At 32.5% G+C, this 20,488-nt stretch overlaps 1 protein-coding gene across 1 annotated transcript; it reads right to left on the minus strand.

The window, feature by feature from the left end:
* Positions 1 to 285: 285 nt before the first annotated feature.
* On the minus strand, positions 286 to 19,718 carry LOC132544443 (tropomyosin-1, isoforms 33/34-like). Its single transcript, XM_060208044.1, has 21 exons — positions 19,434 to 19,718; positions 18,926 to 18,973; positions 18,398 to 18,454; positions 16,819 to 16,902; positions 16,536 to 16,556; positions 16,154 to 16,180; positions 15,886 to 15,932; positions 15,300 to 15,404; positions 14,951 to 15,006; positions 12,294 to 12,398; positions 10,937 to 11,009; positions 10,034 to 10,064; positions 9,240 to 9,344; positions 5,747 to 5,842; positions 4,666 to 4,770; positions 3,928 to 3,993; positions 3,525 to 3,586; positions 1,959 to 2,016; positions 1,170 to 1,358; positions 765 to 926; positions 286 to 411 (listed from the first exon to the last, which is right to left on the minus strand). Exons 1-21 carry the CDS (start codon positions 19,716 to 19,718, stop codon positions 286 to 288), a joined length of 1,908 nt encoding a protein of 635 aa, XP_060064027.1.
* Positions 19,719 to 20,488: the final 770 nt, after the last annotated feature.

The following is a 20,488-nucleotide window of genomic DNA, read 5'->3' on the forward strand; positions in this document are numbered from 1 at the left end:
ATCCACTACCAACAATGTTATTTAATGGTCAGCCATGAAATAACATTATAGTGTTAATAACATGGACAACCAAAAGAACAGGAGTTCTTGTAACACAAGTAGAAGATGTGATTGTGACTTAGCAACTGACAACACAATCACCTTCATTAGACAAATGACAAGTATGGAGCATACTAGTCCTGACGTACGTAGTATATGAGATGGTACGGAATCAGTCAGGAAGGAGGAGGAGTAAAGATCTGAAGTACTAGTAGAAAAACATGCCACAAAGATCAGCGAGACACATTACACCATTGATATATATACCTTCTGTGGTTGTTTCCTGGCCACAGGTTTGCGTACTGGCTTTGGTTTGGGAGGGGCCTGTTTTGGCTTCATTTTGGGTGGCTCCTCAATGGATCCTTTGTTTATCTAGATGAAATAATACAGGGATAATAGAATATAACAATGCAAAATATCTTTAAATGAGCTCAAGTTGTGGACTTTTGGTGAAACAGCGGAATACTGACAATAATTTATCAAAGACACTAAACATATTTATTTACCTTTATGTTACTTGTGTAATGACATATGGGCTTAGAGTCAAAGTGTGTGACAGGAGTTACTCCCCTTCCTGATTTGTTTTATTTTATTTATCTAACTGAAAATTAATCCTTCCAGCACATATCATCACTAAAGATTAATATTCAACATTTTACTTTGATGATTGTGCAAATTTGACACATTTAAGCGACCATGTCATAATCTGGAGTTATCCCCCCTACCTTGGCTGGCTCTGCACGGGGTACAGGTACAGGTACAGGTACAGGTACAGGTTCCTCTGGCTCCGGCTCTTTGACCACCTCTTCCACAATAACTTCCTCCTCTACAGGTTCTGGAGGAGGTGTGGGGGGCTCTGGAGAGGGAGGGGGCTGAACTGGTGACTTCTAATGATGATGATGTACAACATGATATAGATAACATATAACTGTGAAAAATAAAAGGCAAACCAATTGACTTGAAGAGAGTATTCAGCCAACTTTCAAACACTGTTTCTACTTTCCAAAAGTATTTTCTAACAATATCATTCGACTAGACATAGAAATAGATGTAGCTTGACCTATCAACCGGGCACCATAACCAAATTGATACAAAATTTTCAGTTCTTTTAAAGATGAAAAGTAACTCACCTCTTTGACTATCACTGGCGTTTCATTTTCATACTTGTCGACCAAGACACGCAGCTCAGCAAGGTCCTTAAAAGCATCACTGAGTTTCATCTCCGTGTCATACAGAGCTTTCTTCAGAGTTTGGTTCTTCTCTGTTAGCTTTGTTACCTCTTCTTGAGCAGCAACAAGCTCCAAGTTTACTGATGGTTTCTGTAACATGGAGACATATGATTAAACATATGTCATATTGTGTAGTTCAAATATCAGAAATGATGAAATGATTGATCTCATACATATCGACGTAATAGAATGAATAAGTTATCCTCAACTTAAATTGCATGTAATCTGAACACGATCTCTCACATTAACAGCATCTAAAACATCAGTAAAAAGAAAAAGCTTTTTTTATGTCTGAAACATCGGGAGAGTTAAACAGCTGTATCTCAGACTTTTATAATCCCCTGGAGAGATAAACAGAACCTCACACTTCTGAACATTGGAAATCTCAATCCTCTGTAGAGATAAACAGAATCTCACACTTTCATAAACATCTTAAACATCTAGAGAGATAGAAAGAAAACCCACTCTTTATAACATATAATTAAACGCATTAGACTTTCAGTAGTCACAGTATACAATAAAAAAAAATCAATTGTGAAAATTTGTGGATGGCTGACTTTACAAAATAGGTATTTAAACTTGAATCATAACTATCCCCAGTACTGAGTTTGGTGCAGTGTAATTGTGCTCCAACTAAATATGGCACCTAGACATAATGATGATTCTACCACCAGGGGGTCCTGCACTTACCTTTTCTACTTTAGGCAGGTGACACTCACAGAAACTTGGAGCCTTAGTGACTATTACTCTACAAAAGACAGAAATATCATACATATACAATTGTACATGTTGTGTAAGGAGATTTCAAAAGTCTGTCCAAGTATTGATTATTACCTCATTATTTTGTGTTACCTTATTATTTTGTGTGAGAAAATTCTGTAATTTTTTCACAAATTATGACATTACTCTCACAAACAAATGACGTAACAATGAATACACTGTATCTGCTCACAAGAGCGAATAACTCTTTATTACAGAAAGACAGAAATGTCATAGATATGAAAATAAATAATCTTTATTTATTTTACAACAACTGCGAAGCAAGTTTTTCCAACTTATATTAATCACTCTTGTTGGCTCGGATGGAAGCGTGCGAGGGGTCTTATTGTTGGAAGAAACCAGAATACCGGGGAAAACCCATACCTTTTCACATTCATTCCGGGAATCGAACCCCGGACGGCTAGGTGAAAGGCATAGATGACCTTATCATAAAGTCTAATAGAAAGTCCTAAAGAAATGGAGACACTAGGATGAGAGGCAAAGGGATATGAAATCTGACAGACACAGATAACACACCTGTATATGCCCTATGCCCCTTTCCCCCTGCCCAGGGAAATGAAATTGGACAGACATGGGATAAAGGCTTTATCCTTCCAAACATTAGGTTTGTGAAGAGGCTGGATATTTGAAGGAATGTGTGTAAGTCATCATAACAAGAGGCCCAAAGGGTCTGTATTGCTCACACGGCTTTGCTTGGCTGAAATTGCTTCATTAAAACTAAAGGAAAAGAAATCCTATATATCTCAGCACACAACACAAACCATATTCATCTTCTTACTGGACACGAACCCTCTGTCCTCAAGGGGTCAGCCAAAAGATTCATGCTTCTGACCAAATCTTTCATAAATATCTATTTTCCTATTGGACTCGAACCCTTTATCCATAAGGGGTCAGTCAAGCCATTCATGCTTCAAATCAAATCTTTCCAGGAGGAATAGGATTTTAAAGAATTTGCACTATTTCCTCTATGGGGTTCCACCCCCTTCGATCCCAGCAGCCTGAGACCAAACGTTTATACAAAATTGATTCCCTTTTACCCAAGAATGCTTCAGGGTCAGGCCCCACTTGTATAAAACATCACAACTTGAGATTTCCTCAAGTCGAGATTTTCCTCAGCTGATATCTCCTCAAAAACGGCTTGTATAAAATTTTCTCAAGGAACAGGAGGAAGGCATCGGCTAGGATGTCATGAAATTCCTTGAGGAATTTTCATACAAGATATTTTCAAGGAGATATTAGCTGAGGAAAATCTCGACTTGAGGAAATCTCAAGTTGAGATGTTTTATACAAGTGGGGCCAGGTGAGCTAAAAGTTTAGGGAACAGGCAGAATAAAAAAGGAAAATTTGATCATAAAACCTGGTACAATAGGGCAAGGGATTGATTGTGGTCTCTAACCTAATGTCCACAAATTAGACTTTTGTAGATTGATCCATTAAAGGAGTGAGTACAATGGCACAGACTAAATCGATACATACTCATTGACAATAGTGGTAGTTTCTGTGACAACTTCTGGTGGCCTGTTCTCAAGATCTTCTACCTGTCCGGGAAACCATAACAATTTGAACGTGTTATCATATATCGACAGTTTTTTTCACATTAGATTATAATATTTTATTCCTTTTTCATCTCCAAAATGTAATTATTTATTTTCTACTTTGTTATTTAGTACAGATGTAGTTTGTGATTCTGCTGTGTAAACTTCCCACATTATTTTACATATCAGATTACACTTTTAAAAACTTGAGAGTTGAAGGGTTACTGTATTTTTGCAGCAATAAATTTGTTTATCTAGGATATGATTTTTTGCCACAACAATCTTTGAAAATTCACCCCAAAAACTTAGGTTAATGTGAATAATAGACATTTTAGCTCTTTCACCTTAATTTCAAGTTCCATGTTCAGCAGCTCAATTTCCTTCATTTTTGATCCAGCTTTGCTAAGGTCCTGTCATGTTCAACATTTAACAATTTTAAACAAATCTCAAATTCAACAAATAAATATTGATGTCAACATTTCACATGTATTGATAATGTGTGGTCAGTAAATAGCATTATCAACATACATATTCAAATATCAGATAAAGAAAGGTGACTTTGTCAAACCAGTCTACCCAGGGGTAAAGATGGGTACCAACAACTAGGGAGGTAAATTCAGAGATGGACAGGTTTTCTTTTAGGATACTGAGTCTTTGAATTTCAAAATCAAAATATGACCCTTATGAACTCAATGCATGTAAAATCAAAACAATCAGTTTTCAAACTTGAGAATGGTTTTGAAATAAACTTTTATTTGATGTGATAATTAAACTACACCTTTCTATGTTGTTTATTTTTTTCCATATCCTGATGCTGGAGTATAATGCGTGTATTTTACTTTAAAAATACCTGATAATTTTTTCAGTTTCTTTTGAGAAAAAAATTGATACCAAATAATTTCCACTCTTTCTATACACTGATAAAAAACAAAGAATACTCATTATCTAAACCTGCAACAGTTAAATTTCTGTGACTCTTGTAAGATTTGAGAGAGTTCAGAATCTGGGGTTAATTTCTCAGTGATGTCTGAGACTACACCAGTCAAACCCCTTGTTCTGACAGAGGACAAGTGCTTGCTGACCTTTGTCAGGGCCTCAATGGTTTCTTTAAGGTCCCTGAGGTGTGACCTAAGAATGGCAGGATCACTGCTTGTTTCTCGTGCCAGCTGACTAAAGGTTGATTCTTTCTGAAAAAGAAGTTTTAGGGAGAAATAAAAAAAATCCTTCATTCAATTACCTCAATACCCTCTAAATGAAGTTATTCTAGCAAATGGCCCTATATTGGTAATCTACAGAAAATTTGAACTGAGATATCCCTTCGAAAAAAATCTTCCTCAAAGAAAAAAAATAGATTGCAGTATATATTATATTTCCAAAAGGATTTTTGACTCATAAAAGCTTGCGGTGATATTATTTGCAGATTGTTGACACATTTCCTTCCCAAAATTGTGAAAAAAAAACACATTTTAAGTAGTGTGGTCAATTTGCTGATACAGATAAACTGTTTGATTGAATTTCTACATAAAATTTTCAGGAAAAATGTTCCCCAAACATCTATAGAAAACTATTTTTCCTTGTGAAGTTTATCAAAGGTCAAATTAAAGGTTGCAGTGACCTACATTTGGCACATGACAATGCCACACACTAACTTACATGGTTGCATAATAAAACTGTAATAATTTCAGCTGATTTCATGACATACTGATATGAAGTATTGAATTCCTCTCAACTCGTACTGAATGAAATCAGAGCAAATGCATGTATCATTTTTAAAATGTCTACTTCAAACTGTTTCTTTTTCGTTTTTTGTATGACCTTGGTTTTACATTTCATATAGGTCAATTGCTACATGTAAGTAGATGGTCAGAACTGTATTCACGCATTATGGGGCTCCTATGGGCTAACTTTACATCACCTACTACAATGTAAATGTAGGTATATGTTTTAATTGCTGTTTGGATGTATTTCAACATTTTTACATTTTCAATATTGTGTTGAAAATAGAAAAACCAAATCTGAGCAGGGAAGCCAGCTTTTGTGACTGTTGTTATTTTTATTAAAACTTTTTTTTTTTAATTTATCAATTAGTTGATGTTTCTTTGAAATAATTATGTTTACATATTCTGAGATCTTAATTCCAGTAATTATCCATTCTAAACTCACATGGATGGTGTCAGATGCTGACTTGAAAACACTGGTAGAGGAACCATCAGAATCATCGTCCATTTCACTCAAGCTTGATAGCTGTCTCTCAATTACCTTGAAAACAATATGTTATCAATTTATCATTAATAAGTGTAATTTAAATTCATAAAATCATGTTTGCATTACCAATCATGAATAAAGTCAAGGCGTTCCTTATATTCCAATATTTTTCCCAATGTGTTACCTACATTTTTTACTTTTCCCGAGTGTTATTTTACTTTTTTACTTTTCTCCATTGTTTTTTTACTTTTTGACTTTCCCCATTGTTATTTTACTTTTTGACTTTTCCCCATTGTTATTTTACTTTTTGACTTTTCTCCATTGTTTTTTTACTTTCTGACTTTTCTCCATTGTTATTTTACTTTTTGACTTTTCTCCATTGTTATTTTACTTTTTGACTTTTCTCCATTGTTATTTTACTTTTTGACTTTTCCCCATTGTTATTTTACTTTTTGACTTTTCTCCATTGTTATTTTACTTTTTGACTTTTCTCCATTGTTATTTTACTTTTTGACTTTTCTCCATTGTTTTTTTACTTTTTGACTTTTCCCCATTGTTTTTTTACTTTCTGACTTTTCTCCATTGTTATTTTACTGTTTTACTTTTCCACATTGTTATTTACTTTTTTGACTTTTCCCATTGTTATTTTACTTTTTGACGTTTTCCCCATTGTTATTTTACTTTTTGACTTTTCCCCATTGTTATTTTACTTTTTGACTTTTTCCCATTGTTATTTTACTTTTTGACTTTTCCCCATTGTTATTTTATTTTTTGACTTTTCTCCATTGTTATTTTACTGTTTGACTTTCCCCATTGTTATTTTACTTTTTGACTTTTTCCCCATTGTTATTTTACTGTTTGACTTTCCCCATTGTTATTTTACTTTTTGACTTTTCTCCATTGTTATTTTACTGTTTTACTTTTCCCCATTGTTATTTTACATTTTTGACTTTTCCCCATTATTATTTTACTTTTTGACTTTTCCCCATTGTTATTTTACTTTTTGACTTTTCTCCATTGTTATTTTACTTTTTGACTTTTCCCCATTGTTTTTTTACTGTTTGACTTTTCTCCATTGTTATTTTACTTTTTGACTTTTCCCCATTGTTATTTTACTTTTTGACTTTTCCCCATTGTTATTTCACTTTTTGACTTTTCCCCATAGTTATTTTACTTTTTGACTTTTCCCCATTGTTATTTTACTTTTTGACTTTTCCCTATTATTTTACTGTTTGACTTTTCCCCATTGTTATTTTACTTTTTGACTTTTCCCCATTATTTTACTGTTTGACTTTTCCCCATTGTTATTTTACATTTTGACTTTTCCACATTGTTATTTACTTTTTTGACTTTTCCCATTGTTATTTTACTTTTTGACTTTTCCCCATTGTTATTTTACTTTTTGACATTTCCCCATTGTTATTTTACCTTTTTGACTTTTCCCCATTATTTTACTGTTTGACTTTTCCCCATTGTTATCTTACTTTTTGACTTTTCCCCATTGTTATTTTACTTTTTTGACTTTTCCCCATTGTTATTTTACTTTTTGACTTTTCCCCATTGTTATTTTACTGTTTGACTTTTCCCCATTGTTATTTTACTGTTTGACTTTTCCCCATTGTTATTTTACTTTTTGACTTTTCCCCATTATTTTACTGTTTGACTTTTCCCCATTGTTATTTTACTGTTTGACTTTTCCCCATTGTTATTTTACTGTTTTACTTTTTCCCATTGTTATTTTACTGTTTGACTTTTCCCCATTGTTATTTTACTTTTTGACTTTTCCCCATTGTTATTTTACTTTTTGACTTTTCCCTATTATTATTTTACTTTTTGAGATTTCCCCATTGTTATTTTACTTTTTTGACTTTTCCCCATTGTTATTTTACTTTTTGACTTTTCCCCATTGTTATTTTACTTTTTTTACTTTTCCCCATTGTTATTTTACTTTTTGACTTTTCCCCATTGTTATTTTACTTTTTTTACTTTTCCCCATTGTTATTTAACTTTTTTTACTTTTCCCCATTGTTATTTTACTTTTTTGACTTTTCCCTATTATTATTTTACTGTTTGACTTTTCCCCATTTTTATTTTACTTTTTTGACTTTTCCCCATTGTTATTTTACTTTTTGACTTTTCCCCATTGTTATTTTACTTTTTGACTTTTCCCCATTGTTATTTTACTTTTTTTACTTTTCCCCATTGTTATTTTACTTTTTGACTTTTCCCCATTGTTATTTTACTTTTTGACTTTTCCCCATTGTTATTTTACTGTTTTACTTTTCTCCATTGTTATTTTACTTTTTGACTTTTCCCCATTGTTATTTTACTTTTTGACTTTTCCCCATTGTTATTTTACTTTTTTGACTTTTCCCCATTGTTATTTTACTTTTTGACTTTTCCCCATTGTTATTTTACTTTTTGACTTTTCCCCATTGTTATTTTAATTTTTGACTTTTCCCCATTGTTATTTTACTTTTTGACTTTTCCCCATTGTTATTTTACTGTTTTACTTTTCTCCATTGTTATTTTACTTTTTGACTTTTCCCCATTGTTATTTTACTTTTTGACTTTTCCCCATTGTTATTTTACTGTTTTACTTTTCTCCATTGTTATTTTACTTTTTGACTTTTCCCCATTGTTATTTTACTTTTTGACTTTTCCCCATTGTTATTTTACTTTTTTACTTTTCCCCATTGTTATTTTACTTTTTTGACTTTTCCCCATTGTTATTTTACTTTTTGACTTTTCCCCATTGTTATTTTACTTTTTGACTTTTCCCCATTGTTATTTTACTTTTTGACTTTTCCCCATTGACTTTTCCCCATTTTATTTTACTTTTTGACTTTTCCCCATAGTTATTTTACTTTATGACTTTTCCCCATTGTTATTTTACTGTTTTACTTTTCTCCATTGTTATTTTACTTTTTGACTTTTCCCCATTGTTATTTTACTTTTTGACTTTTCCCCATTGTTATTTTACTTTTTTGACTTTTCCCCATTGTTATCTTACTTTTTGACTTTTCCCCATTGTTATTTTACTTTTTTGACTTTCCCCATTGTTATTTTACTTTTTTGACTTTTCCCCATTGTTATTTTACTTTTTTGACTTTTCCCCATTGTTATTTTACTTTTTTACTTTTCCCCATTGTTATTTTACTTTTTGACTTTTCCCCATAGTTATTTTACTTTTTTGACTTTTCCCCATTGTTATTTTACTTTTTGACTTTTCCCCATTGTTATTTTACTTTTTGACTTTTCCCCATTGTTATTTTACTTTTTGACTTTTCCCCATTGTTATTTACCTTTTTCTTACTTTTCCCCATTGTTATTTTACTTTTTGACTTTTCCCCATTGTTATTTTACTTTTTGACTTTTCCCCATTGTTATTTACCTTTTTTAATTTTTCCAGATGTTCCTTAATTTTCTAGCTTACTCATGTCTTCCTTACCTTCTTTGCCTGCTCGAGGTCATTCTCATATTTTGTAATTTTTGCCCTGAGCTGCATTACTTCCTTGGTGAGGTCTGCATTGTCATCAGCTAAGTGAGATGCTACCTGTAACCATAGCAACAATGTTGAAGGCATATTCTTGGCAAGTGGTAAATTTCTTGAAGTTTTATATGTTTCAAGAACACTTTACTATTGGTTTTCAAAATACTTTAAGATTCAAAATAATGTTATTGTAGTCTAACAGTTAGAACAAAACTGATGGAAATATCCATATCTAATTCAATGTTAGACTGTCTACATATAATAGATTTATTATGTAAAGATTTTGAAAACAAACTGAAAGCGTGCTGTCTAATCCAGGCAGAAGTGTATGTAAACAAAGAAAAAATACCAATTTCTCAAGTTTTCCTTATTTAGAACACATAAAATACGAACCTGTTAAGACACAATCATGACTATTTGTAAAATGATCTAACAACTTATACTAACTAAATAACATCAATCGGTTTTTGTTTAGGATTGCAGAGTCATACACAATGTTCCATTTCCATAAGAACATATATGGCAGAATACATTTGTATGTAAAAATGTGTTAATAATGTTGTTACCAGTAATCATGGAAACAGTGTTAAGGTGAATTGTTGCTAGTTACCATAGCAACAGTGTCAAGGAGAGCTGTTTATAAAACCATGTGTTGTTAACCACATCAGTATCATGGTAGATCAGGTCCGCAGTGTATCTATGTTGATTTATTTAATGTCACTGAGAGAATTATTGATATAAATAATACTTACGTTCTTTTCTTTTCTTACATCACCTTTAAGGCTGTGGAGAGAAAGTAAAGTGAACCAAGTTATGGTGGGAAAAAACCCCAGCAAAACAAGACAAGTATTACAGCATTTAGATATTTAATTAGAGAAGTACCCAACAATCTGAATCCCTAAATATTCACGTCTGTAGCAGCATTATGTGTGCCACAGATACTGTAGTTCTGTAACAGTATATCACTATGTGTTCCATCCCATATCTAACATCCTACAAAAACCCTTAATTTAGTTGGTGATAATTTGATATTTAAATGTATCCAAAAAAAAGCAAAATTGATGTTCTGTTTGTAAGTTTTGTTTGTTTATAATTGATAATTCAAACCAAGTCCCCAGACTAGCTTCTTATCATGGCGCTAACTCGCACGTACCGTGTTCTGTACGCTTACGTCATGTCGAGAATTCCGTAAAATATATTGTTCAAAATTTATCAATAGTTCAACCACACTGTGCTTCCTTTTCGAAATATATAGAAATCATATTGTTATTAAAAAATAAACTAATTTTGGATGCTTTTTTTAACATAGCTCTTTAACTCTTTTTGATATTTCAGCCATTGAGAAGGTCAGGATCGGTAAATTTTGTCTGAAAGGCCGTCGCAATAGGCTATGCATACTGAGTACATTTAGCCTAAAAATCATTTCAACATCAGAAACATCTGAAATGGGACGCATTGTAGAATATTTTGTTGGCACATTTCTCGATTTTCCTATATTCTGGACATTTCTTTGCCAGCTGTGAAACACAAAAATAAAAGTTCTATACCAAATGCATCATTTAACAAGTTCTGCAAAAAAATTAACACAGGTGTATGTTGGTCTCTTAAACGTTCTGCTGAAGAAGACACAGAACAAGCGGAGTGGTCTCCCCTACCTTCTGATCTGAATATGCTGGCGGTCGATCTGAGTTAGAAGCTCTGTTATCTTATTGTTTAGTACTTCCTTTTCTGTAAAAATAAAAAAAAAATAAAAAAGACCAAATTAACAAAAATATGACACAGATAGGAACTGATGACCTGGATGAGTAGTAAGAAATATTATATATGTAACACTGAGAATCTACACCAAACCAGCTTGTCAGCATCACTATTTTTCTTTTTTCATTTTCTATTTATTCATGAACGTCACTCTATCAGTAAACCAGAGACCCAATAGTCACAAATCACTCACCTGTGAAAATTTCTGTAAACCTGAAACCCCGCATCCCAAGTAGACTACAACACAAATACCACGACTTGGCCATATGGCTTATTGTTATTACCTATTAGAGACATGAAGTAAAAACATTGGAAGTGGGAAATTCTAAGAAGCTTGACAACCCTTTATATCCCAGCATGCCACAAGCCCAATATCAGTATCTAAGTATCTTATGATTATTGAGAAGTTGTTTGAAGAGTTTAAATCATATGAACCATGCCATATGACCTTGAAAATAGGTCAAGGTCATAATTTCCAACAAACTTGATAGCCCTTCATTCAAGCATGTTACAGGTCCATTATCACTACCCTTGCTTTTTTCATGGTAGAGTGGTAGTTTGAAGAACATTTAAACATATTTTATTCCTTTGACCTTAAAAGTATGTCAAAGTCATTCATTTGATCAAATTTGAAAGCAAGCAGCAATCTATAGTCTCAACATCAGTACCCTGGGCTTGGTGGATATTATCACATAAAGGTTATTGAGGGGACTTAAAGTAATCTTAAGACAAAAGAAGACAATGATGGACTGATGATTCATGACATGCAGACAGTATGCATTAGTGATAGCTAAATGTTTGAGAAGTGAGAGAATTTCTCTTACAAACGTTGTAAAGAATCAACCTTTCTTTGTAAATAATATTGTTTTAGGCATGCACGGCTGTGGAATAATTAATTAACATTTTCAAAATATACTGATGTTCCCCTTCCTCCCTCGAAGAAAAAAGTAAAAAACAAAACAAAATATATATATATTTATGTACCATTATGTTAAGTAAAAAAAAATTAAATAAACAACTATGTATAAATGACTATACACAGATTCTACATCAAATCATCTTGCCCATATCACTGTTTTCTTTTTTTCATTTTTTATAAATTCCTGACAAAATGTCATGTTCATCAGAATACATAAATATTTGTCTTCTTTGTATTGGGTCATAGTTGAATCTGCATGTTATAATTTTCTTTATAAGAAAATTACTTTGTACTTTCTTAAAGGGTTACAATCCAATAATACCATAAACACTTACCATCTTTGTTTTCCAATCGGACTTTGTTGAGGAGTTGGACAACCTCATCCGCAGAATGTTTCCAGTGAGCCTCTTCTTGTGATTTATCCATCCCTTTCTGCTTAGCTGTAATATTTCACTCAGGTGAACATCACATACCAGATACAGATATTTTTATCACATATTGTTACAATCCATGATATAAACTTAAGATGCAATATATTAAAACAATTTGATAATGCATCGATACTCAGCTATATTAGGCTTATCTGACACTATCACATTCGAGTTGACGTACAATCATCAAAAAAAAATTGAATTAATAATTATTATTATTCATTTCTTCTTTCTATCTTCTTATACCTATAACATATCACTCAGTCAAACATCTTTATACCTGTAACATATCACTCAGGTAACATCTTTATACCTGTAACATATCACTCAGATAAACATCTTTATACCTGTAACATATCACTCAGGTAAACATCTTTATACCTGTAACATATCACTCAGGTAAACATCTTTATACCTGTAACATATCACTCAGATAAACATCTTTATACCTGTAACATATCACTCAGTCGAACATCTTTATACCTGTAACATATCACTCAGGCAAACATCTTTATACCTGTAACATATCACTCAGGTAAACATCTTTATACCTGTAACATATCACTCAGTCAAACATCTTTATACCTGTAACATATCACTCAGTCAAACATCTTTATACCTGTAACATATCACTCAGTCAAACATCTTTATACCTGTAACATATCACTCAGTCAAACATCTTTATACCTGTAACATATCACTCAGTCAAACATCTTTATACCTGTAACATATCACTCAGGCAAACATGTTTATACCTGTAACACATCACTCAGTCAAACATCTTTATACCTGTAACATATCACTCAGTCAAACATCTTTATACCTGTAACATATCACTCAGTCAAACATCTTTATACCTGTAACATATCACTCAGTCAAACATCTTTATACCTGTAACATATCACTCAGTCAAACATCTTTATACCTGTAACATATCACTCAGGTAAACATCTTTATACCTGTAACATATCACTCAGTCAAACATCTTTATACCTGTAACATATCACTCAGTCAAACATCTTTATACCTGTAACATATCACTCAGTCAAACATCTTTATACCTGTAACATATCACTCAGTCGAACATCTTTATACCTGTAACATATCAATCAGTCGAACATCTTTATACCTGTAACATATCACTCAGGCAAACATCTTTATACCTGTAACACATCACTCAGGCAAACATCTTTATACCTGTAACATATCACTCAGTCAAACATCTTTATACCTGTAACATATCACTCAGTCAAACATCTTTATACCTGTAACATATCACTCAGTCAAACATCTTTATACCTGTAACATATCACTCAGGTAAACATCTTTATACCTGTAACATATCACTCAGATAAACATCTTTATACCTGTAACATATCACTCAGTCGAACATCTTTATACCTGTAACATATCACTCAGGCAAACATCTTTATACCTGTAACATATCACTCAGGTAAACATCTTTATACCTGTAACATATCACTCAGTCAAACATCTTTATACCTGTAACATATCACTCAGTCAAACATCTTTATACCTGTAACATATCACTCAGTCAAACATCTTTATACCTGTAACATATCACTCAGTCAAACATCTTTATACCTGTAACATATCACTCAGGTAAACATCTTTATACCTGTAACACATCACTCAGTCAAACATCTTTATACCTGTAACATATCACTCAGGTAATCATCTTTATACCTGTAACATATCACTCAGTCAAACATCTTTATACCTGTAACATATCACTCAGTCAAACATCTTTATACCTGTAACATATCACTCAGTCAAACATCTTTATACCTGTAACATATCACTCAGGTAAACATCTTTATACCTGTAAGATATCACTCAGTCAAACATCTTTATACCTGTAACATATCACTCAGTCAAACATCTTTATACCTGTAACATATCACTCAGTCAAACATCTTTATACCTGTAACATATCACTCAGTCGAACATCTTTATACCTGTAACATATCACTCAGTCGAACATCTTTATACCTGTAACATATCACTCAGGCAAACATCTTTATACCTGTAACACATCACTCAGGCAAACATCTTTATACCTGTAACATATCACTCAGTCAAACATCTTTATACCTGTAACATATCACTCAGTCAAACATCTTTATACCTGTAACATATCACTCAGTCAAACATCTTTATACCTGTAACATATCACTCAGTCAAACATCTTTATACCTGTAACATATCACTCAGGTAAACATGTTTATACCCGTAACATATCACTCAGATAAACATCTTTATACCTGTAACATATCACTCAGGTAATCATGTTTATACCTGTAACATATCACTCAGATAAACATCTTTATACCTGTAACATATCACTCAAACATCTTTATACCTGTAACATATCACTCAGTCAAACATCTTTATACCTGTAACATATCACTCAGTCAAACATCTTTATACCTGTAACATATCACTCAGGCAAACATCACATTGAACATAAATGCACTACTATAATTTAGAATATTAAAAACAATTGTTAGTTGCCAACCAGTATAATTATTACTACTTACTCTGCTTCATTTCAGCAAGGCCCTCCATCACACTTTTCTCTAAACGTTTTTTCTCCCTGTGTGTAAGAGTGATTAAGTTTGATTTTCTCTGAATTATTGTATACATGTAATATTTCATTTCTTAAAATTATCAATTCAATTTGTTTTTACTTTTCATAAAAAAATTCTTGAAAAGAATACCTATGAAAACAATTTAGGTATGGTGTCTGTACTTGTAGAATCAGTGTATCAAAGAATTAAATTTCAAACATCAAAATAACAAAGCTGGTGCTAAATGCTAAAAATCAACAGATAAAAAATGGTACATATTATATTTTAGAGCTCCAAGTGTTTGCTAATACATACTTACTGTTCAAGAATTTTCGTATTTTTGCCATTGAAGTCACATTTAATTATTTCCTCCTTCAGCGACTTCAACTTTTCTAAATCAGCCACGGTGTTGACATACCCTGTACTGAAAATACACACAAAAATACAAATGCAACATCCTTAAAGGGACATAACTCCGAAAACAGTTCCTAAAAACAAAAATGATCACGGTTCTCAATAGGGACTGCTCAGGGGTGGTAGAAAGTCCATACAAATTTGTTGAAAGAATAAGGAGGTTTACTCAAGATAACTTTATGTTTCATTATGTTCAAACAGTCATACCGGCAAATCATCATATTGAAAAAAAAAATATGAAATAAAAAAACTTTAAACACTCCAAATACTGTAAATTGGAATTTTTGTGGAAAAAGTAAAGAGACATACAAACATTGATTCAGAGAAGGAACAAATATATGGATTGAATATGGATGAGGTACAGTCTTACATAATACATGTAGGAGGAGGGAGTGCAAGAAATGTTTGTAAAGTACATGTAAACATAAAGTGGGGAGTGTCAGAAATGTTTATCAAGTACTTGTAAAAAAGGTTCACAATGCATACTTTACCTGATTTCTGATGCTTCATCTTCATCAAATGACATCTTTAAATCATCCTGTCGACAAAAATATACCTCACTTTAAAACGAAACTGATGATTAATTTGGTATATTAAATAAATTTGTTAAATTTCAACCTTGCTTATTTTACACCTCCCAAACTTCTTTACTGAAGACTCTAGAATGGTATATGCCTTTTCAGTTCCCTAAAAATGTATAAAAATTTGGTAAAATTTGAGCTCTTTAATAATGGAAATGTTTTTATAATGAAACCTTACCAGTCCTACATGATCTGTGGTCATCCACTGAAAAAATCAAAACCACGAAAAAATTATAATCATATTGTTATTTGTAATACTTTACATTTTTATATATAAATATATATATATATATAAAATAAATATAGATATTGACAATTTCAATCTAATTGATACTTTTCAATTAAAAATGTGATAGTATACATTTTTTTAATGTACAGTTATATATATGATTGACATTTAAACTCTATCTAAATATAATTATGAAAATACATGAATATTAATAGTTATCCGTCACCAATGATTGACCTGATCATCAATGATAATTAAATGTAAAACAATATCATACATGAATATTCATAACTACATATTAATGATACCAGCATATTATACATGTACTTACATCTGCCACTTGCATGAGAAGCTGAAAAAGGTAATTATTATGTTTTAGAATGAAGACTTCCTGATACCATCTTTGATTAAGAAAAATAGTTTAATGCCCTGAAAATTGTTGCAATTTCAAATGATTCAAATTTTAGTGAATTCTTTATCAAAAATGAAATATTTTTCATTGCAATCATGCAACTGTTATTTCATCTTGCAAATGTATTTGTGATCAGAAAATACTTTCAATTGTTTTTGTTTAGTGATAATGTTTTACACCCCTCAAAGTAAAATGGACTCACCTCCTCTCTCTCCTTGTTACTCTCCTCCACACTAGACGTTAAATCCTTATATCCCATCATGAAACCTTCCAGATGACCTTTCAACTGACAGAAGGTCAAAGGTTATATGTTTAATTGAATATATGTATGTAATTTACAGATTTCCGTACAATATAAATGTTATATTTAATATTGTAATGCTACCATATTTATCTCCAATATTATCTTCTGCATATCTTTAGACTTCAGAACAAATGTCGACAAATGTTTTACTATTGGCATGTAATACTGTACAATATAAGCTTCTCCTTGAGGTCAAAGGTTGTATTTTGGTCTCTGAACTTTAGAATGCATATATACATGTATATTAAACGACACAGTGGCCGTTAAAGTCATTTGATTTGATGAAGAACTTAACACGGTAGAAAATGTACCTTTTTCCCATTACACACAACCTACCACAAAAATATTTTGATATGAATTTTGTTCTGTCTCAGAATAGGTGTCATGTCGGACGTTTGTTAAAAAAGGGGGTGGCAATATTTCTACCAAATTCAATTTTCCATGGCGATGATGATAACACGATACCCCTTCTTGGGGTGTTTTTAAGGCATATTACATCGTAGTTTTATTTAGATAAGCTAAATCAAATCAGGCGTAAATTTCAGTGGGTGATCAGGATTTAACCGGAACTTGTTGAGCCGGATTTGAAGTGGGCGAATTCGTTGAAGTGGGCGAACTTCTCGAAGTAGGTTAATTCGCTATTTATTTGTGTGAAATGTTCCCAACAACTCCACGTTATCTGATAATGAAAACAATCTAATTCCACTGTCTCCCCGTTCTGATGGAGTTTTGAAAATTTAGTCTCCGCCACCTCCTCAGCACCTCCCCCTCCCCCTGTTGGTTTGTAATATCCTGTGTATGATCACCATAGTAACAAATCCTTTAAAAAAATGTCTTTTCAAGTAACTAGTTTCAAAAGCGACTGTAATTTTGAAACCGACTCGAAAAACTTAACACTAGGCCATGACTATTCTAAAATAATTCCTTAAAAAAATCAGATTCCATAGAAGTTTAGAATGGACCGTAAAATTGTCCAGCAAACCGTGCATGGTGATTTATATATAATCCTGACCCAGATAATTAGATGGTCCAAACTATGACTTAATATTCTGAATGAATTACACAATCTAATTTTGAATAGAACACAAAAATTTATAAAAAAAAAATATAGACAAAGGGTAGTCGAGCTGTGGAATAGCTTACCCCAGTCTGTGGTAGATGCTACCTCGGTAAGACAGTGTGAAATCAAACTTGATGAACACTTGAAAGATTACATGTATCGCGTGACTGACTTAATCTCATTTCCCTCCGTTATAAAGGACAACGTAAATAGTTTATTACGGAAAATATTACAATAAGCTACTAACTTGATCCACTTTGAAATTGCATCGGAAGTTATGTACATATATTATGTTATTCATTGATATGAACATAGAGACTTAATGCATGCGTTCGTTATGTATCATATTAAATCATATTAAATAAAGTTTAAAAAAAAAAATGGCAATACTCAGCGTGGCTAATTAAAAAGGAATACCTCTTCTCGGTCCATAGTGTCGATGTTTCTGGTGAGACTTTCCATTATTTCCATTCGCTGTAAGAGATTATATGTTTCAACTTCAATATTTCACACCATGTCATATACTTAACACCATGTAACATACAACACCTCGTGACTTATATTCTAAATATTTTGTTTTAGGTTGTAAATATGTCGTTTTACATGATACGTTGTGTGCTGTCAAAAAAATTGGGATAAAATTATCTTGTTAACCATGCAGTATTTCAGCCGGTGAAGCAAAGAATTAATTTAATTAGCCTGGGTAAGTTGTCCTTTGTTGGCTTCCAACTACAACGTAGTATGATTAGGAAGCTGTAAATATTTAAAAACACATATATTTAGATGGTGTTTAGGATTTGGGAAACTTTGGCTTAACTTCCATGTCAACGTTACCAGTACAATAAAACGTATTTCAAATAAACACAACAGCTTCAAATGTGGTCTTCAGTAATAACCCATTGCCTGCACGTGGTACTAAGAATACTTTCTGTTATTTCAACTTACCGGAGGACTGGGTTCAACATCGTCCAGGACATCATACTGATGTAGAGTCTGGCGGTGAAAATAAATTCATTATAATAAGATGTCAGTTGATATACCACCTTGTGTCTGGAAATCTCTTACTTTAAAAAATAATTTATTCAATATTCAACTATGTAACATTTACACATAAAACATGTACGTACGGGATGGGAAAAACGATTAGAACTCTCCGGAAAACTCTTAAATGCTATTTTGAAATAAAAATAACAAACAATTAGAATTCTAGGAAATGTAAGAATATTTCTGTAGTTTTAGAGCGTGATGACTCGCTCATTTATCTTAACCTGTTTCTACATATAAATATGTACTGAAACGGGTGTTTCTCTGAGACATTCGGCTATCCAGCAAACATATATATCTATATCTGTATAATGGTTACTACAGAATTGATAAAGGGTTTTTCGTATAAAAAAAGAAAAAAGCAGAAATGTAACAAATTGGATTGGGAATGAGAGTAAATGTGTGTTACCTTATGGAGCCTTTGTGTAATATCTCCGAGCTGTTCCTTGATAACACTCTGTCGCCTCCTGGTAGAGTCATATACTGGTCCCACGAACAAACTAGTGTCGATCACTTTCGGTATGAGATCCTCTGCTAGCGATAAGCGGGGTGTGTCGGATGCGCTATAATCGTCGAACTGGCTCAATCGCCTCATTTTAGCATTGTAAGCTTTCGGCTTAGTCTTGGTGGGAGGTTTCGTCACCAGCGGACGTGTATTGGGTTTATTTTTGTCGTTCACCAACGTCTTCCACATGTTATTATACTTATCAATACAATTCAGGCGGCAGATTTTAACGCCAGACAACGGTAGCGATTAAGAAAATTATAACCTTATTTGAGTATCAAAATATATCTCACCTACACTTACCCCCCAAACGTCCCTATTAACTCGTTTGCCGATTCAAAATGTCATGGTTCCGTCCCTGTGAACGAATATTCCAAGAAAAAATAGGTTGCACGTAGATAAACATGCAACAGCGCTTTTGGGTATGTGGTAATGACGTCATCGGGATTATGACGCATTGGCTATTGTTGTAAAAGGTTGTACGAGTTATTTCCCTTCGATACCCAACGTTTAGCGTAATATAGCCTATGTATAAGCTGAAAGAATGGCTCGACCTTTATTTAAAGGTTTCAAGTTTTTTTTCAGGGTCGGTAGGTCTAAAAATTTAGAAGTACCCAGGTAAACTTTGTATGTATGAAATATATATTATGACAAACAATGTGAAATATATTTTGACAATTTACTTACATGTAGATCAAGACCATACCGAAGTAAAATGTGATTTAGCGGCAGAAGAAATGCAAGAACTAGAAAAAAAATAATAGGAACGAATGTTATCTTCACGTGATCTACAATTCACCGACTAGGTCTTCAATCTGAATCGTTGTTAATTATTTGTATGTATGTATGTGTAGGTACATGTATGTGTTAATAGTAGCTTAATGTGATAAGAGTATATAAGGGAATAAACAGACTGTGTTTAAGGATCTTATTTCATACAATGTATATATATTAAAACA

This window comes from Ylistrum balloti, unplaced genomic scaffold, assembly GCF_031769215.1.
Source record: "Ylistrum balloti isolate Yb309-2 unplaced genomic scaffold, AGI_CSIRO_Ybal_v1 Utg369798, whole genome shotgun sequence".
NCBI classification, from domain to species: domain Eukaryota; kingdom Metazoa; phylum Mollusca; class Bivalvia; order Pectinida; family Pectinidae; genus Ylistrum; species Ylistrum balloti.